Source organism: Echeneis naucrates, chromosome 3 (genome assembly GCF_900963305.1).
Source record: "Echeneis naucrates chromosome 3, fEcheNa1.1, whole genome shotgun sequence".
In the NCBI taxonomy this organism is placed as follows: Eukaryota; Metazoa; Chordata; class Actinopteri; order Carangiformes; family Echeneidae; genus Echeneis; species Echeneis naucrates.
In genome coordinates this window covers 11889042-11905799 of record NC_042513.1, presented here as the reverse complement: position 1 = coordinate 11905799, position 16758 = coordinate 11889042, and the positions used below count along the sequence as shown (strand labels likewise).

General features: G+C 40.7%; 2 protein-coding genes across 5 annotated transcripts in view; both read right to left on the bottom strand.

Moving 5' to 3' along the window:
- madd (MAP-kinase activating death domain) overlaps window positions 1-3705 on the bottom strand; it is a 40447-nt gene extending 36742 nt beyond the window's left edge. For 2 of the 4 annotated variants that reach the window (XM_029498865.1, XM_029498867.1), the window contains exon 1: window positions 3401-3704. The gene's annotated coding sequence lies outside the window, so the exon portion shown is untranslated. Of the gene's footprint in view, window positions 1-3400 lie in introns of all 4 variants that reach the window. The other 2 variants (XM_029498864.1, XM_029498866.1) reach the window with 2 other exon arrangements.
- A 655-nt stretch (window positions 3706-4360) lies between these two features.
- nr1h3 (nuclear receptor subfamily 1, group H, member 3) lies at window positions 4361-15344 on the bottom strand. Its single transcript, XM_029498388.1, has 11 exons — window positions 15245-15344; window positions 13646-13840; window positions 11076-11158; window positions 10600-10842; window positions 9710-9976; window positions 9387-9592; window positions 8714-8893; window positions 8403-8502; window positions 7866-7979; window positions 7620-7714; window positions 4361-7249 (listed from the first exon to the last, which is right to left on the bottom strand). Exons 3-11 carry the CDS (start codon window positions 11116-11118, stop codon window positions 7103-7105), a joined length of 1395 nt encoding a protein of 464 aa, XP_029354248.1. The 5' UTR covers window positions 11119-11158; window positions 13646-13840; window positions 15245-15344; the 3' UTR covers window positions 4361-7102.
- Window positions 15345-16758: the final 1414 nt, after the last annotated feature.

Genomic DNA, 16758 nt, shown 5'->3' with positions numbered 1-16758 from the left:
TTCCACTTCTAAAATAATAGGAGTGACAGAGAAAATGAATAATTGGCATTTTAATTTCAAGAAAATGGTACGCTTATGTCTGACTTGAAGTCTGCATTAGCCACACCATCGTCAGAGGAAAACTTGGCATCTCTGCATCTTTCACAACAAATTTCTCAAAGCATTACTTTTCAACAGTGTTACAAAATGGTGGCTCTACAAAGAAACCTCACAAAGGTAAAAGTCTACAGTCAGAAGATCTACTACTACACTGTGCCATGCCATGTTAAACAGCTTTTACTCTAACACCAACAAAGACCACATGTGTCTCCTCAGTAAACTCCACCCTGAAACACAAACACTCTAAGCCCAGAGCAGTTGTTCACTTTCTCTTAAGGGCTGTTATCCCTGCACTGATAAGCTAATGGACTTGTAATTTAACCAGTAGCTCATGCTGCTTACATTTCAACTGAACATTTTGAGAGTAGCCTGGAGGGAAAGGGCCTGTCACAAGTTTAAATGACCACATCTTTAGTGCTGGAAACAAGGGGGGGGGGGAGATTACACATTTCAATTACTTAAATAATCAGACAGAAGCCTGCTATAACTCCAATCTTACTTGTGAGTTTATTCAATTCAAAAAGGCACACTTTGCAGATGACCATGTCACCCCTAAAAAAAAAATAAAAAAAAAAAAAAAAATATGCCAAAGCAGACAACAACTAAATTGTAAATGACTATTTGTCTGCATTTGAGTCATGACTGGGACAGAAGTCATACAGCCAGGTGGTCATTGACCCCTCAGGAGCCCTGGGACATCAAGCATGAGATGCAGCTGTGGCCTGTGGACATTAGGACATCAGATCCATTGTGGTTATGGTTACATTTGAGTAGAAAATCCATTTGCAAAAGGGCTTAAGATACAATTTAATTAGACCAATATTGGTGAAGGAACGGTAAGATGGCCAAAACTCTACGTCATTACCTAAATTAAAGAATTCACTGATCATCAGTTTAAGTCAGTGTAATACCAAATACTTGATTGTGAAAAAAAGACTGGTCCATATATGACCGTGATAGCATAAGAAATTAATAAACAAGGCTAGTTGTGTGTGTCATGCCGTATGAAGACTTGTTTAAACCGGTAATACAATGTAAACTAAAACGGGTCTTTCTGAGTAGATTTAATGTCAGCACTTATCAGATTTGGCAAAATTATTCAAATACACTAAAAGCCTGACAGACTCCCACTGCATTTCACATGTGGATGAACAAAAAGACCAAAATAATGGCCAATAATATTTATATTTTTATCCAAAGGCTGGTAAGAAGACAAACCCCACATGTGGGAATACCTCAATATTTCAAAGCTTGTTCTCCCCACGAATAAAGATATTGACCATGTGTTAGGAAAAACATCAACCTGCCTTACAGCAAAAGATAACTACAAGGAGCATTATATAATGCTATGTATAGTATAAAATAAAAGACTGTAAACGTCTGTTTTTATCTTTAGGATTATGAATCAACATACAGAACTGGCAACATGAATGCTTCTTGTTGCAGAGCCAAAATGGCTTTGATATGAAGCAACAGAACTGCAAACAGAGCTGAAGAAGACTCATCCAGCACAAAGATACACACCAGTGTTATTATTAGTTATGTAAGCAGAGAGCGAAGTTAGATGATTCAGAGAATGCCAATATGCACAGCATTACTGTCCAGTCACAGTGAACAATAGGAACTAATGATAGAGAAGGCTAATTTCAATTAGTTGAGTGAGGATGATGATTAAAAATAGCGGGGTGAAGGACAGATTTAGAATGTATTGACCTCTGCATTTGTACTTGTAAACTGCACTTCATTTTTGCTATAATAATGGTACAGTGTTCAATGCCTGAACAAATATATGAGACTATTTTGGTCCCATGGCAATAAATCTGATTATCCCAAAATGACAGCCTGGATTTCATCAGGCCAACACAGATGAAGTAGCCTTCTCTCCTCTCCATTTATTTATTATTACTAAGACCTTGTCTCATTTGTGACCAGCATTTTTGCTTACAAAATTTGCGGTATTATGTTCTGTTTGGTCATGCAAGCTAAAATTTGCATTACATCCTACAGGTACACTTTTCCCTTGTGAAGCCCCAACAGTAGTTGTGTTCAGCAGCATGGTGAGATAAGATAATCCTTTATTAGTCCCTCAGTGGGGAAACAGGTTGCGTTTGGCTCAGGTGTCATCATACGACACAATCTGTCATCATACGACACAATCTGTCAGTTGGACTATGTGAAGGTTTTTGGGTTTTGTTTTGTTTTTTTGAGTAACAGTAAAGGAAGCTCAGCTCAGCATTCATTACATAACCAGCATGAAATCCAAATAAGCGAACAAGTTCAGTTGTTTTAAAATATCCCCCTCATCCATTTGCACTTTTATCATCACACAAAAAGTCCTGACACACTTCTAGGATGCTTGGCTGCCAAACAGCAGATTGTGTATTAGCCCAGTGACAGCACTTCTCTATGTTTGAGATATTTTTTACAGATATTGTACTGAAACTTTGACATTCAATTCAAATTTGACTTCGGAATAAATTGCTCTTATCAAACGTGACACCAATTAGCTCGGACAAGGGATGACAGGACAGAAAAACAAAGTCCCAAATCACAAACATCTATTTTTGGACTGATCTATGAATTTGTTTCACGAATGGTTACTGAATAGGAAATCATCTGACAGGTTTAAAAGATAAGTTGCTGGGGTTAAGTCTTTTCAATGTATTGACCCCTGAGGCAGTCACAGGCCAAAGTTATTGGGATCCAGTAATGCATTGGACTTTCAGATCACTATACAGGACTGAGCTGCACTGATTAAACAAATACTCAAGTGGAAGCGCTTCAAAATTGAACTTAAACACACACAATGACATAATGACAGCTGGTTTGACGTTGAGAGCGAACAACACAAGTACGATGCTTGAAGCCAGGTGACCGATGAGGCTACAACGACACACGGTGTGTAAAGGTGAAGGTCGGCCGTCAGCACAGCTTGTTTACCAGATGTAGTGGAAACTGAACTGGCCGCCCAGCTCGGTTACCAATGGAGACCGGAGAGAGGATAACCTTCCCAGAAACAGCGCTGCTAACTGCAGTAAGGAGCTGCCGGAGCTGCTGACCGTCTTTATCCGGATATATTCACTCCGCCCGGTGCCAGGCCTCGGCCGGTGCTCCGTGCTCAGCCCAGCGGCAGCTCCTCGGATGGATTATTACCTCCTTAGCGGCGGCTAAGTGGCTAACACGGTAATAATCAAACTTACAGATGTGAACAGCCGTGGAGGGGCTAACGGCTGAGCACGTTCGCCCCACCGGGTGAGCGCGTGGCGTCCTGACGGCTTGGACGCTGACCGCGCGGCCTTACCTGCTCCGTTAGCCGTTAGCCGCTAGCTGCTAGCCGCTAGCCACCAGCAGCGGGCCGGTCGGGCTGCTCCCCCCAGATTCCGGGGGAGGGGGGCCTGGTCCCTTCACGGCACCGTGTACCATCGGACAGGTCCGGCTGGTGGACAGCTGGCTACCCCCAACAAACGATGCGGAGTGTGTGTGTGTGTGTGGTAGAGAGAGAGTTCGCCTCCGCTGTGGTGGACGGGCTGCTCTGTTAGTTTCAACCTGCCTTCACAACATCCCCTTCATCACCATCATCATCACCATCATCATCACCATCATCATCCTCATCATCATCCTCATCATCATCATCCGCAGTCAGTTCCGCATACTCACAGCTCGACCACCCGGAAGCGTCAGGGAGCAGGAGAGCCGCCCGCCGCCCGCCGCCCTCTGCCGGTGTGAGCAGCGGGACCGCTCCGCTGTGTTTCACGGTGTCCACCAGGGCCGGATCCACCCCGCCCACCTGCCACACTGTGAAATCATTCATCCATTCATTTTCTACCGCTTATCCGTTTACCAACATATGAAATAAAAACATTTGTTATGTTGATGACCTGTAAATGAATTCGTTTCTGGGTCATGGAGGGTGCTGGAGCCAATCCCAGCTCACAGTGGGTGAGGTGGGGGGTGTCACCCTGGACAGGTCCAGTCCATCACAGGGCCAACACACACAGACAGACAGAGACCAACAACCACTCACACTCAGACCTACAGACAATTAAGAGTCAAGTCGTATATGTATACATTTATACTATAAACATTATTGTGATGTTTTTGTATTTTATCTATCATAAAATACTTTCAAACTGATTTCATGCAGCAGTTTTATATCCATTAGCATCGTGCCTCATATGCTTTGGACATCATCCCTTGTGATTAACAAAGACAGATTAAAAGCACAATTTTAATGTACTAATTAGGTATTTAAAGCATTGTTATACAGTCTATAAAACTTGAAAAAAAGCTTAATTTCAATAAACAAACCACATCATATCACAGTAAACTCTTTTTCTAAGGTGAATCAAAACCCTCTACATTTTTATAATTGGCCACCAGGAGTTACTGCAATGAGTTGATATTTATTTACAGAATGAATTATGTAAGAACAGAACTGTCTCATTTATATCCAAAATAAATATATGGCCACATTTGCAGCTAAGGCTAATTTCAGTGTCTAAGCATCAAAATCTAGCCAGAAAACATTGATTCAAAACATATTTGCACTGCAGCATAGCTTTAATTTATACCATACATACAAAACAGATGGTCTTCAGGAGTTACAAGTATTAAAATAGTTTTACGTATCAGTGTTTACAGTGTCACCCTTTGAAGACAGGAATTAAATGAGCTCAGCTGTCAATGATCATTCACCATGATATGTAGAGCATTCACATTGCATGTACACTAAGAAACAAAAGATTTGTGAGCCAACAACTGGTGCTTCTTGCTAATTTGATCAGAGCACAGCACACCGAGAACAGTTAATCAAATCTGTTTTTTGACCGGGGGTTGATTGAGGCCTGGGGCAAAATTCACTCCAATATCTGAGTGGCTACTTATAATGTAATTGTTTAATTTGAGCGGCTAGAGATAACCTGCAAAAAGCAAAACCAGAACCCACAAGCAAACCTAACATCACAAAACAGAATCAAAATAAAGTACTCCATCGCCAACATAAAAAAAATAGTCACTTCTACAGTTTCACATTGCTGCATACTATTGATCTGCTTTCTTTCATGTTGATCCATGTATCCAAAAGAAAATCAAAACCTTACCAAAGTGTTGGAGGTGTGTAAGCAGATCAATACCAAAAACGTGTTCCCACAAATGGATAGAAATAAAATCAACATTTGAGTGAGAAGACCAGGTCAGTAAAAGCCAGGATGCCTTTGGCTTCTGTCTTCGGATGAAAAAGTGCATCACAGGAAAGCGTTCTTTCCATTACCAATATCAAGTCTGAAATTTCACCCAGGCAACCTTTAAATAAGCAGTGCAACACAATACAGTTAAAGAATGAAACTCTTCGTGCTGTTTTTAATAACTGGGGTGAATTTGTTTCCAGCAGTAAGTATGAAAAAATATCTGTCAGTGCTTATGTGAAAAATAAATGTCCCATTTTAACTATAAGATTTGTTAGATACAATTTTATTAACCAAAAGCCATAAGACACTACAGCTGGAAATATTAAAAACATTAAAATTATCATTAGTGTGATTTTACGTCCATCTAATAGAGGCGGGCAAATAAACACAAAACTTACATTGACTGACTGTACCAACCATTAAGCAGCATTTCCAGCTGAGAATGCACAAAAAATACAGCAAGATGTCAATATTAACATCTACATTTCTGCAGCTATTACATTTATTACAAGTAAAATTTTTATCTTTTTACTTATTTCCTGTTGCTCTCTGCTCCAATAATATAGACTGGTGTATTTAGTCAGACTTTGCAAAATCAGACCAGTTAAAGCTATTTGTTCTTAGTTCCCATTTAAGGTAGACTATGGGGAACATTTTGATTTCAGTTTAGGTTATTTAGGTAATTTCGGCAGGTTGGCCACTTTCACATTCTTGTGAATAATGAAACAACTTTCTGTGCTGTGTTCCAACTATATGTTGTTTACACCTTTCTCACACCTTTAAATGCTGTTTGCGACGGAACAAGTAGAGAATATAACTCGCACACATAATGATGAAGAAGGTGTTAGAAGAGCAGATCTGTTCCATTCTGATTTATGATCACAACAACTTTTCTGAGTGTGGGCTTTATTCATCTGAAAAGAGGGACACAGAGAGGGTGGACTGACTTCCTTTTTTAACCAACATTTCATCTTTAAATGGAGTTTTGAAGACATGTAAGGACCACCTATTTCAAGGTACCAGTGCTCTGTGTATATTAAAAAAAATAATAATATTACCTGTAAATGAGGGCACAGTCTGCATGTCCCCTGCAGAGTTTCGCTTTCTTACACGTTAGTATGTGATTGTACAATAGTGTGGATGTATCATGTGTGCGCACTCTACCTTTTTTATGTGAAAATAAATATACAATTTACATGTTTATGGGCGTCTGTAAATGACCAAAAGGGTCCCTTATGCAATTGGTAGAAAATGAACTGAATAGAAGTTATGGAAGCCTCCAATTCCCAGAGGTCTAGTTCACATTACTTTACCTGAGCCACTACACCAACCATTTGAGTTTAGAAAAAAAATAAAAATAAAAAGGAAAGAAAAAACTATTTAACCTATGTGTTGGGCTGTGAATGGCAACAGCAAGAACCAGCTCAGAAGTTTGTGATTGTTAGAGAATGAGTATAGGACTGCACTAGAGATTGACATAACTTTGAACAAACATTAAATCAGAGATAACTGGCTAAAGAGCCTGATGCTGGTATTTAATATTGCAACAATCATGTCAGCATCTACACAAAAAGGAAGAACAAGAAAAGGCTCAAAGAAAATTAGGTGTTCATGTATCTCCTTATGAACACAAAACATTTAAGCAGTCTCTTTTAGATCAAAGGGCAATGATACTGTCCTCCCACAAGAAAATAAAATCTCAATGTGGAAACCAGTCCTCGACCTGGTGGGCAGAAAGGTTTCAGTCTTCCTGCTTAGACGCCTGTTCCTGTCTCTGACTTCATGAAGCCACAGTGTGAGAGACTTCAGGGTCTCAGTCATTCATTGACATCCCAGATTTCAGAGAGCAGCGGGGGAAGCTTCTTGTCCTGTAGGCGAAGGGCAAAGACCTGCTCCGAGTGGACGCTGCTGAGTGTGCGAAGGCTCACCAGCTTCATCAGCATCCGGGGGAACATCAAGTGATCCTGAGGAAAGCAATGCGACAACTTTTTAAACTTTTTAAAAAGCGACTTCAAGGGGGAAGGGGAAAAACACGCAATTCCACATCTGTGTAAGAATGACTTATAATGCACACACATTGTTCTGTTTTCAGTTGATGCTAAAGGAAAAAAGTAACAGAAGAATTGGCAGTCAGATGTAGCAGCTTCATCACAGTAAAATAAGCTCCTTTCTCATCTAACTCACATCTGCTCTCTTAACTGGTTGGGACCCCCCCCCCAGTGTGAACAAAAACATGTGTCATCATGCTTATTGCCTGTGTGTTGTGATGATGGCAACCAGGTTATGCTGACATGCTGCTGGTCTTAAGAAAGGAGGTTAACAGCAGGCACTTACATTTGGTCTCTTTATCATGATGTAAGAACGCAGTGCATCCACATAGGGCTGTTGAAGCCTCTCCACCAGATCATGATCCTGCACATTTGGCCGGTCTACATGAAATTTAATAAAACAAAATAAGGCTATTTTAGCCGTTCACTCAATCTTAACATCGATTTAATAAAATAAATATTTTATAAATATATATAATATACATTGACAGCTTGGACAACTGAGAAATCCCTACAGGTAATGAATTCTGACCTGCAGAGAAGATGTTGATGGCAATCAGCAGAGCATATTCAGCTTCGTCCAGATGTAGGTCATTCATTCCCTTTGAGAACTCAAAGATGGGGTTAATGAACTCAAATTGAAGCCCTGAGGTGGTGCGGGGAGAGAGATGGACAAGGAAACAAAAAGTAGCTTTTGAGAGGGAAAAGTGGAATAATTAAAGGTGGACTTCAAGGTTTACCTAACACAGGGACGGAAATTACTGAAAACAGATGTTGGAGTAATAAATGTTTATTTCGACATATCAACTATTTTAAGAATTTATAATGAGCACACTAATATAGGTTTAATACACTCTAATTACAATGTGACTGTGAATATCTTATTACAAGAGTTTGGGTGTGCTTAGGCGACTGAGAATATGAGTGAACAAACTCTACAAATACAAAACATGCTTAATTTGGTGAAGGCTGCTGATACTTATTTCATGACAGTAATATGGTGATGAAATACAAGCAATACCTATTGCTTGTATTTCATCACTTGGGAGAGAGAAATGAGACAATGCACCTGCTTTGGCGAAATCCTCCTTATTATAGCTGAAATCCTTCAGAAATGTGATGCTATCAATAGCAGGGTTGTACCGCCGGGATGTCTCAAGCAGCATGATCTGAGGAAGAAAACGTATCTCTTGGTGAGTGGAACAGTAATAAAACTAAGACAAACTGACACACACTCATGCTGGCAGCATCTTTCCACAGCATCGTCTCTTGGTGCTACCCATTTAAAACTCAGTTTGTCAATAACAGTTCACTTGTAGTATATTCAAAACAGAGCCGATGAGCTACTGAAACAATTCTGCATGACAAATTACAACAAACCTCAATAGTTGATGTCTTCAGTAGAGCTATCTGGTCCTCCCTCGTGAGCTCCAGGAAACCAGGAAGCTGCTTTGCGAAATCAACAATCTCCTGGACTGACATAATCGCTAGCTCCGTGAAGTGAGCAAAACGCTGCTGACGCACTTCACGGTTCTGCAAGTCCTGACTCTGTGGCCATGGCTGTGGGTTACACAAACAAAACACATTAACACACAAGCACATTTATGAATCAGTTGGCAGGAAGTTAACATCCCCCAGATATGTTTTCAAAATAGCAAAGCCGCGGTCTAACAAAGTTTGGATCTGGATTTAAATCAAGCAGGATTGTACTGGAAATTGACTACAGATGTCTGTTGCTCCCAATTTGCCTGCACACACTAGCAGTTACACACTAACTGAATTTATTTAGCTCCATGACAGCTTTGTTTTCTCTTCCAGATACTATAAAGCCCTGTTATGGCCTCAGCTTTCAGTGAAGCTAATTTTCCTGTTGTAATTATTGTTGCTCCTGCAATAGCAATAAATGGATGTGGGCCAGCAGAAATTGCATTGTACCATTTAAATTCTGCCATAAATAAATAAAATCACAGGTCAATAGACGATTATTATTGCCCAAGGTACAATTAGTTGGTCAAAAAACAAACGCCACATTTGATCAGAGACAGTGACTTACTGTCACTTTTGGTCGGTCAAGAAAAGATCTCTTGTTGCATTGCTTCTGCATGGCCACCAGCTTCTCAATCATCTCCTGCTGCTGTGGATCCAGCGTCACTACTTCCTGTAGGGGAGTGGGAGTGACCACTGTGGACGTGCGGGCAGTTTCCTCCTCATGCTGCTTTTTCATCTTCTTTAGTCTGATCTGTTCCTCAGAGAGCACGCCTATAGGTCAAAAGAGGATGCATACTTTGACCAAAGCTCATTGTTGTTGTTGTTGTTTTTTTTTTAAACCACAAAAATCATCTATATCTCTGATTGATTTGGTGTAAAGACACTCACACTGCTCTAGCATGCCTGCCTCTCGACACTTGCGCAGGCGGCACTGCTGGCACTTGCGTCGCATATACATGTCCATTTCGCATCGGCCGTTGTTCTTGCACGAGTACTGGGCGCTTTTAATGACACTGCGTCGAAAGAAGCCCTTGCAGCCCTCACAGCTCAGCACGTTATAATGGAAACCGGACGCCTTGTCACCACATACACTGCACACTTCGTTGCCGAGCATCTTTGGAGCAGGCCCCTTCTTTCTCTTCACTGGCTGTCCATCTACAAACATAAAATTAAAGCAAAACAAAAACAATGAACAATTTCAGCGAAGAAAAAGTCTCTTAATCAGCATTAAAGTTACAAAGAGTAGCTCAATATGCAATTTACAGTCTAATACAATAAAGTTTAGCTCTCCCTACATGTGGTTTGAACTCTACGGGAACTTTTAAAGCTCCAGTAAGACATTAAGAGAGTAAGACTGGTTAGTCCAGTGTGTGGAAGTTGTCCCACCAGTTCCGTTACCAAGAGAGAGACACACCAGGTGAGAGTCTACATTATAATTACTCAAGCAGGTGTTGAGAGTTCCTGAAAAACATTTTAATTTACTATATTTGTGTAAAAGTCGTCTGGACTTGTAGATTACACCTCTAACAGTGTAATGTTGAAAATTGTGATGTCCTGTTTTTATTCATTGATGACTAAAGATGAAACACTCACACAAACCAAACACTGTTTTCTCACATTCAGTAAAATGATGTAGATGGTTTAAGACATGCTGCATATAATTAGTTGTCTGTTTGTTTTCATTTAAGCAAATTAACATCTTGAGGCCTTCTGTACAAGGAGGATTCAGATTTTCCATCAGTTAAATCTTCTTGTTGAAACTATTTGGGCTCTCTCACCTATGATGGCATGTGTATCACCTGCAGCTGGATCCAGCTTAATGTCATTTGGCTCGACCGGCAGAGGGCCGCTCATCTCAGTCAGTGAAGGGCCGTTGTGTGGGGGGACGTGGAAACCGTCTGACTGGGAGAGGTCAGCTAGAGACTGCAGGTCATTATGCTTCACTGTGGGGCTTGCACTGCCCTCCTCAACCATGCAGTCCAGCTGCAGCTCAGAGGCCCCATCAAACACCTTACTCTCATCTAACAGGAGAGACACAACACATTTGTTTCCATTTGACTCTGTCAGCGGTGGCCGGGGCACACAACCGAGACATCGATATTTTAATGGAAGAGCCTGTAGTTCTTTCGTTAGGGTGGTTATCAAAACAGTCTTGTGGCACATATGAATGCCTTTGATGAAGGACAGCAATGAGCTGTGTTGTGAGAATTTGACCCTTTGCACCAATACTTGTGAAGGCTGTTGTTCCTCTTACCATGACCAACATCTGGGATATCAGTCACAGACAGCGTGGACATCTTCTGCACAGCAGCTTGTCATTACGAAAGCAACGTGTACCTGAAAAACACAAAGAGCAATCTTGTTTAATTATGGTAATTTTACAAGCATGACACAAAAATACCTTTGAGGAAAAGCTTGAGCATGTACGCACACACCCACCACCAAAAACATACCTTTTGTACTCAGTCACTGTGTGCAGACCGTAATCAAGCTGATGAAGATTATTCACTAAAGAAATAGGCACTGACCACTCACAGTGACAAAAATCTGTGTTAACCTTAAACTTAAAAATTCATTTCACAGAAGGAGACTTCTGACAGCAAGTGGTTTTGACTAAGGCCCCCCTTAAAAAGACGGATATCTGAAAGCATAAGATAAAAGAATGCCAACACTGTGGGTACTGTAGGTCCGTTTCAGAATATACAGGCTTTGAAAAGATTCAAATTCCAAACTGGGGTGGCATCAAATTGAGAACAATCTTTATTCTCTGACAAAACATGACTATTATCCTTAGAAAGATATAATTTCTGAAAAGCTTTGAAATCAACCTAAACCCCACCTATAAAAATGGGTGTGAAGGAAAATCAAGTGGTTGGAAAGCAGAAATGAAAGTTTGTCATGTGCTGCATATGGATGCATTCCAGGAAACTGATTCAGCAGACACCCATCCCTGATTTGTAGCTATTCTTACCCATGCTGCAAGAGGGAAAAACAAGTTTTAACACATAAAGCCTTCTGTAATGTCTTGTACATATCTCCTTTGTGTTTTACTAATGTTATCTATTTGCCCAATTTTAGGAATTCACATTTATCAATGGATGATACATTTAAGATCCTCTATAACTGTTTATCTAATATTAAATAATAAATTGCATGGAACATCATTTGATGCACGCTTGCTCATTCATTTGTGTGACTGAGATATTAAAAGATGAAATACTTAAGTATATACAGTGTGGAGGACACCTCTCAGGGATATAACAACAATAATATACAGTCTAATAATATTTTTATCTATCTAAGGGGGATTTTTTTTTTCCCTGTTTTACGGGTTCACAAGCAAATTAGCACAAGGCTGTTTCTTGAGAGAATTATTCAACTTATTTTACATTTACTTTTAGTTATGATCAGTACATTGGAGGGCACCACGGCGGCATAGCAGTTTGTGCTGTTGCCCATTTCTGTGTGGAGTTTGCATTTGCCCCCGGTGCCTGTGTGCGTTTCCTCTGGGTACTCTGATTTTCCTCCCACCTTCCAAAGATATCATGTTTGGGTTAACTGCTGACTCTAAACTGTCTGTAGCTCTGAGTGTGAGTGGTTGTTGGTCTCTGTCTGTCTCTGTGTGTTGGCCCTGTGATGGACTGGTGACTCGTGACACGGAAAAAAGGATAAGTGGTTGAAGATGAATGAATGAATGAGTAAATCAGAAACAACCTTGTCTACAGTATGGCAAAGCAGACAGCCAAGCCCAGTAAGAATATCATCACCAAAAAAATCTGAATGGTAAGACTGGCTCGACACACTTGCAATATTTTAATAAAGTTTAACAAAAGGAACAAGAACTATGCCATCTCTGTGGCAATATACCCCCTGAAAAATGAATTATGTTCATATTATCCCAAAAAATTTAATTAGGTTGCATGCGCTTCAATCATATGCTGTTGCTTCTTTTTCTGGTAATTTTCTCTGCATTTTTGCCTTCATTACCATGAAAGGGAGAAAGAGACAAGAAAATGAGGATGGCATTGGCTTGCAGGTCCGACTTGAACCCAGGCCACTGCAGTTAGGACTGAGTCTCAATGATACATGAGCTACCTGGTGAACTAAGTCATGTTTCACTGCAAGGCAGAGAGAGAATAATTTGCCAGTTTTTGGGGTCGAAAAATTTGAATTATTGGAGCAAAAATTAAAAGCTGTATTATGATTCTTTGTATCTCAGTTGAGACAGACAGCTAATCAGAGTTAATGGGATTACATATATCTGGCCCATATTAACTCTACTCTGATTATGGTCAAAAAACAATAAAGGAACAATCCAAAAACAAATCAAACTGCCACAAAAGTAATGACAACAGTGATTTTCAGCACTACACTGACAAGGTACTCAACAGCATACTAAACCTTTTAAGTAGTTATTGGTGTAGTCTATAAAAGAAATTCTGATAAAGAAGGCCATCTACTTGGCATTAAGTATCCTTGGAGGCTTTTTATGGAATAGCAGTGAAGGCTGTTTTCACTCAATGCTACCCAATATTACACTAAAATGAGGCAAAGGATGACTGTGAGTAACACTTTGTTTGCCTTTAAAATATCCATGTCAGCATGTAGCAATGACTTTGCAATTTTTCTGCCAAAAAGAGTGACGCTATGTGAATGTCAACAACATCCAGCATTTCTCCTTCAAAGACCTAAATGCTTCTAACGACAACTTTTTAGAAAACCCAAGTCAACGCTTAAGAAAAAGAACTACAACAATGGTTTCATACAGATTCCCATTAGCTCAAATGAGACTTCCTCAGAGACATCATATTGGACTGACCTTACCTCTGAAGTGATGTGTTATTTATCGCCTATCCATCTTGTCCATGCGGGTCCACAACCTCAGCCTGCAGTGATGGATGACTTGATTGCCTGATGAGCCTTGAAGATGCCAAAGCCACTGTGACTTATTGGGTGGAAGTGTAATGACTTACTATCTTGGTGCGAGTGAGTAGAAAAGAAGTCTCTTCCTCCAATGCCCTATGGGAGACAGGAGGGAAAACAGAAGGGAGGGGTGGTAAAAGAGGGAACATAAGAGGTTACTATTGGTCATTTGCATTGCTTTCAACTCCCAACAGAACTGTGGTGCTCCAGCCTTTTCTTCTGTGAGTAACAAAGCTTCTGATTTTACTAAAACCAGTCTCCTGCTTCTGAGCAGCTAAGAAAGTCCCCATCATTTCCCAAATTCTGTCAAAATATTACCAGGTTTGTAGCCCACTGTCTGAGAAGAAAGTCATCACTTAAAAGCTTTTAACACAAAAATATCACAAAGCATTTGAAAAGAAATTTCACAAAAACTATTAAATCCATCAATCACTTAATTGAAAAGGAATGAATTTTACCTGGGTGCAGTCGTTCATATCACGTCTAATAGACACATTGACCGCAAATACATCTCTCACCCAACATTGCAGCATTACAGATCAAAAGTCTACAGGAGTTTGACTTCTGATTATTGTAAAATGGTTCGAACAAGTTGTAAAACGTCTCGCTGATAATAGGTCTGCTAGCAAATGGATCAAGTTTCATTGGGTGAATTCATATTCCTTGGTTATAAAACATTTCTAGACTTCCTGTGACATTATGTCATCCGCACCCTGATCTCTCCGCTCTGAGGTCAATGTCCACAGCATCTAATCAGTCAGTCACCTTTGTCCATGTGCCTGTTTTCATACACGGCTGGGTACTAAATTAAATCACCAACAAAAATCAATTATGTGCGGGAATAACCTCGATTTTTTGATTTTACATTTTATGAACCTTGTGGTATGACTGAAAATCACAGAGGACATCTTTAAACTACCCTATCGATATGTTACTTAAAAGCCTTTTAATTTTACCATCTAAGGGAAAAGAAAGAACAGTTTCAACTGTACACATCCATTAGTCAAACATCTGCTCTATCCAAAATCAACAACTTTTTCATGTAAGCTGATTTGAAGTACCAAGACAAAAATCTTAAGATATACCCAGCTTTGCTCTTTGTTTGTTTGTTTTCTAAAACTGTTACCTACATACCTTAGGTTATATCAGATTTTCTGATTGGGTATAAGATTAAAAAAAAAAAAAAAAAAAATCAAGAAAATCAAGAAAATAATTGCACTTAACAAAACCGAAAGAGAGGAGATTGCTGTAGCTGTGTGAGACCACTGTGGGTTACAGAGTGACGAATGCCCCCGAACATCAGTGTACATGTACAGTCAGCACAGATGAGTGGGAAATGTCCTTTTCTCAGAGTACCAGCGGATGTAACTCTCCTCACTGAGGCAAAAACAGACAACCAAACTCAGCAACAAGTTGGTGTGAAAGCAAAGCGTCAGTGCAATGAACACACACACACACTTACAGAAGAAGAAGTGTTAAACTGAGGCCCTGCAGACCCACCCAGTGTTTTCACTTCTTCTGAACTCGGGTCACCGACGGATGGCCCAGAGCCGGCAGGTCCAGGTCACCATCTTAACATGACGCCTTCACTGACAGCTGATGCAACAGATGTCATGGTGCGTTCACGTCCACATACGGGGCTGATCGGGCAGAATAAATGGTACCTGCTGTAAGAGTGGATCAGACCCACACAGACTAACACTAAGCTTCAAGACGGAGGCGAACCGGACCGACCAACCCGGAGCCTCAATGGGCTAATTTAGCCTGGATGTTAGCTGGGTAGCGGTGAACTACGACTTGACCTTGTTTCGCGACCATGTTTCTGTGTAAACACTTAAGACACGTCAGATAAGTGTCGCATCGAGGCTGACAAAGGCAGCGCCGGCTAAATGCGATGTTTGTTATGGCCACACACTTACTGCTAACATTAGCCAAGTTAGTGAGTTAACCGGGGCTGCTACACAAACAGGCAGCTAGCCACAAGTTCAGCCTGTAAACCATCACAGCAGCTAACCGTGTCTACATGTACCGATCACGGGTGGCGACACTTCGACATCGGGCTGTGTACGGAGGACTGGATCGGACTGGCACCTTACTCTCTGGGTCAATCCGAGCAAGGCCAACATCCTCCACGTTAGCCCGAGCACCCCCGCAGTCCGGAGGAACTGCCTGCAAACAAGTTCAGCTCCGATGTCTGAGCTGAGAAAACACACGATCGTGTAGAAAACACTGAATTGTTTGACTTGCCAGAGACTTGACGCCTTTTCACCAACTTATTGGTCCGGGCAGGTGCTCCGTCCGACCGCGGCTGCTGACAACCAGAGCTAGCATGTTAGCATCTCCGGACCAACCAGCGCTCTGAGGTCATGTGATCCAGCGGCCCCGGGCTGCTCGGGCCGAGGAAACGGGTTTGACCGGGCAGGGAGCCGGAGACCGGGGACCACCTGGCCAGATGGGGGCGGCCCTGCCCAGAGGGGGGTCCATCCTGTCCAGAGGAGTGATGATGGTCTGCTGTACGAGTTTTAAAAAATCACATAGTGCAATAATATGTATAATCACACTGTATACATACAGATACATGTATCAGCCCTCCGTACATACTGTAACTTACATTACAAATTATACTTTTATTTATTAAACACTCCCTGCCCCACATGTTTACTTAAAAAAAAAAAAAAAATATATATATATATATATATACATATAAAACATAATGTCACGATAATACCATGAGCAGATGGAGTCAACATGCAGAACCCCTGACCAAAAGGGTTTTATATTTATAATATGAATGTGACAGTAAACAATTACTGTCACAAGATCCTGAATTGTGAACAGTGCGTAATTTCCCGAGTTTCTTTGGGTTTTTTCATAGTGTAATACTAATCAGGATGTACTGTACTTTTTAAATTTTTAATTTAATTTATGTTTACATCCTATTTATATTCTAACTCTTACGTCTGTACAGATTTCTAGTTGTATTTTCGATTTTGTTGGAGCGCCTGTAACAATCC

What these genes read in the sequence shown, in the direction of transcription:
- nr1h3 (XM_029498388.1), bottom strand. Translation starts at nt 11,118, where the DNA reads ATGTCCACGCTGTCTGTGACTGATATCCCAGATGTTGGTCATG. An exon ending in TGATACACATGCCATCATAG is followed by an intron (nt 9,977 to 10,599) that starts GTGAGAGAGCCC and finishes TTATGTTTGTAG; the next exon opens with ATGGACAGCCAGTGAAGAGA. An exon ending in CATCAACATCTTCTCTGCAG is followed by an intron (nt 7,715 to 7,865) that starts GTCAGAATTCAT and finishes AATTTCATGTAG; the next exon opens with ACCGGCCAAATGTGCAGGAT.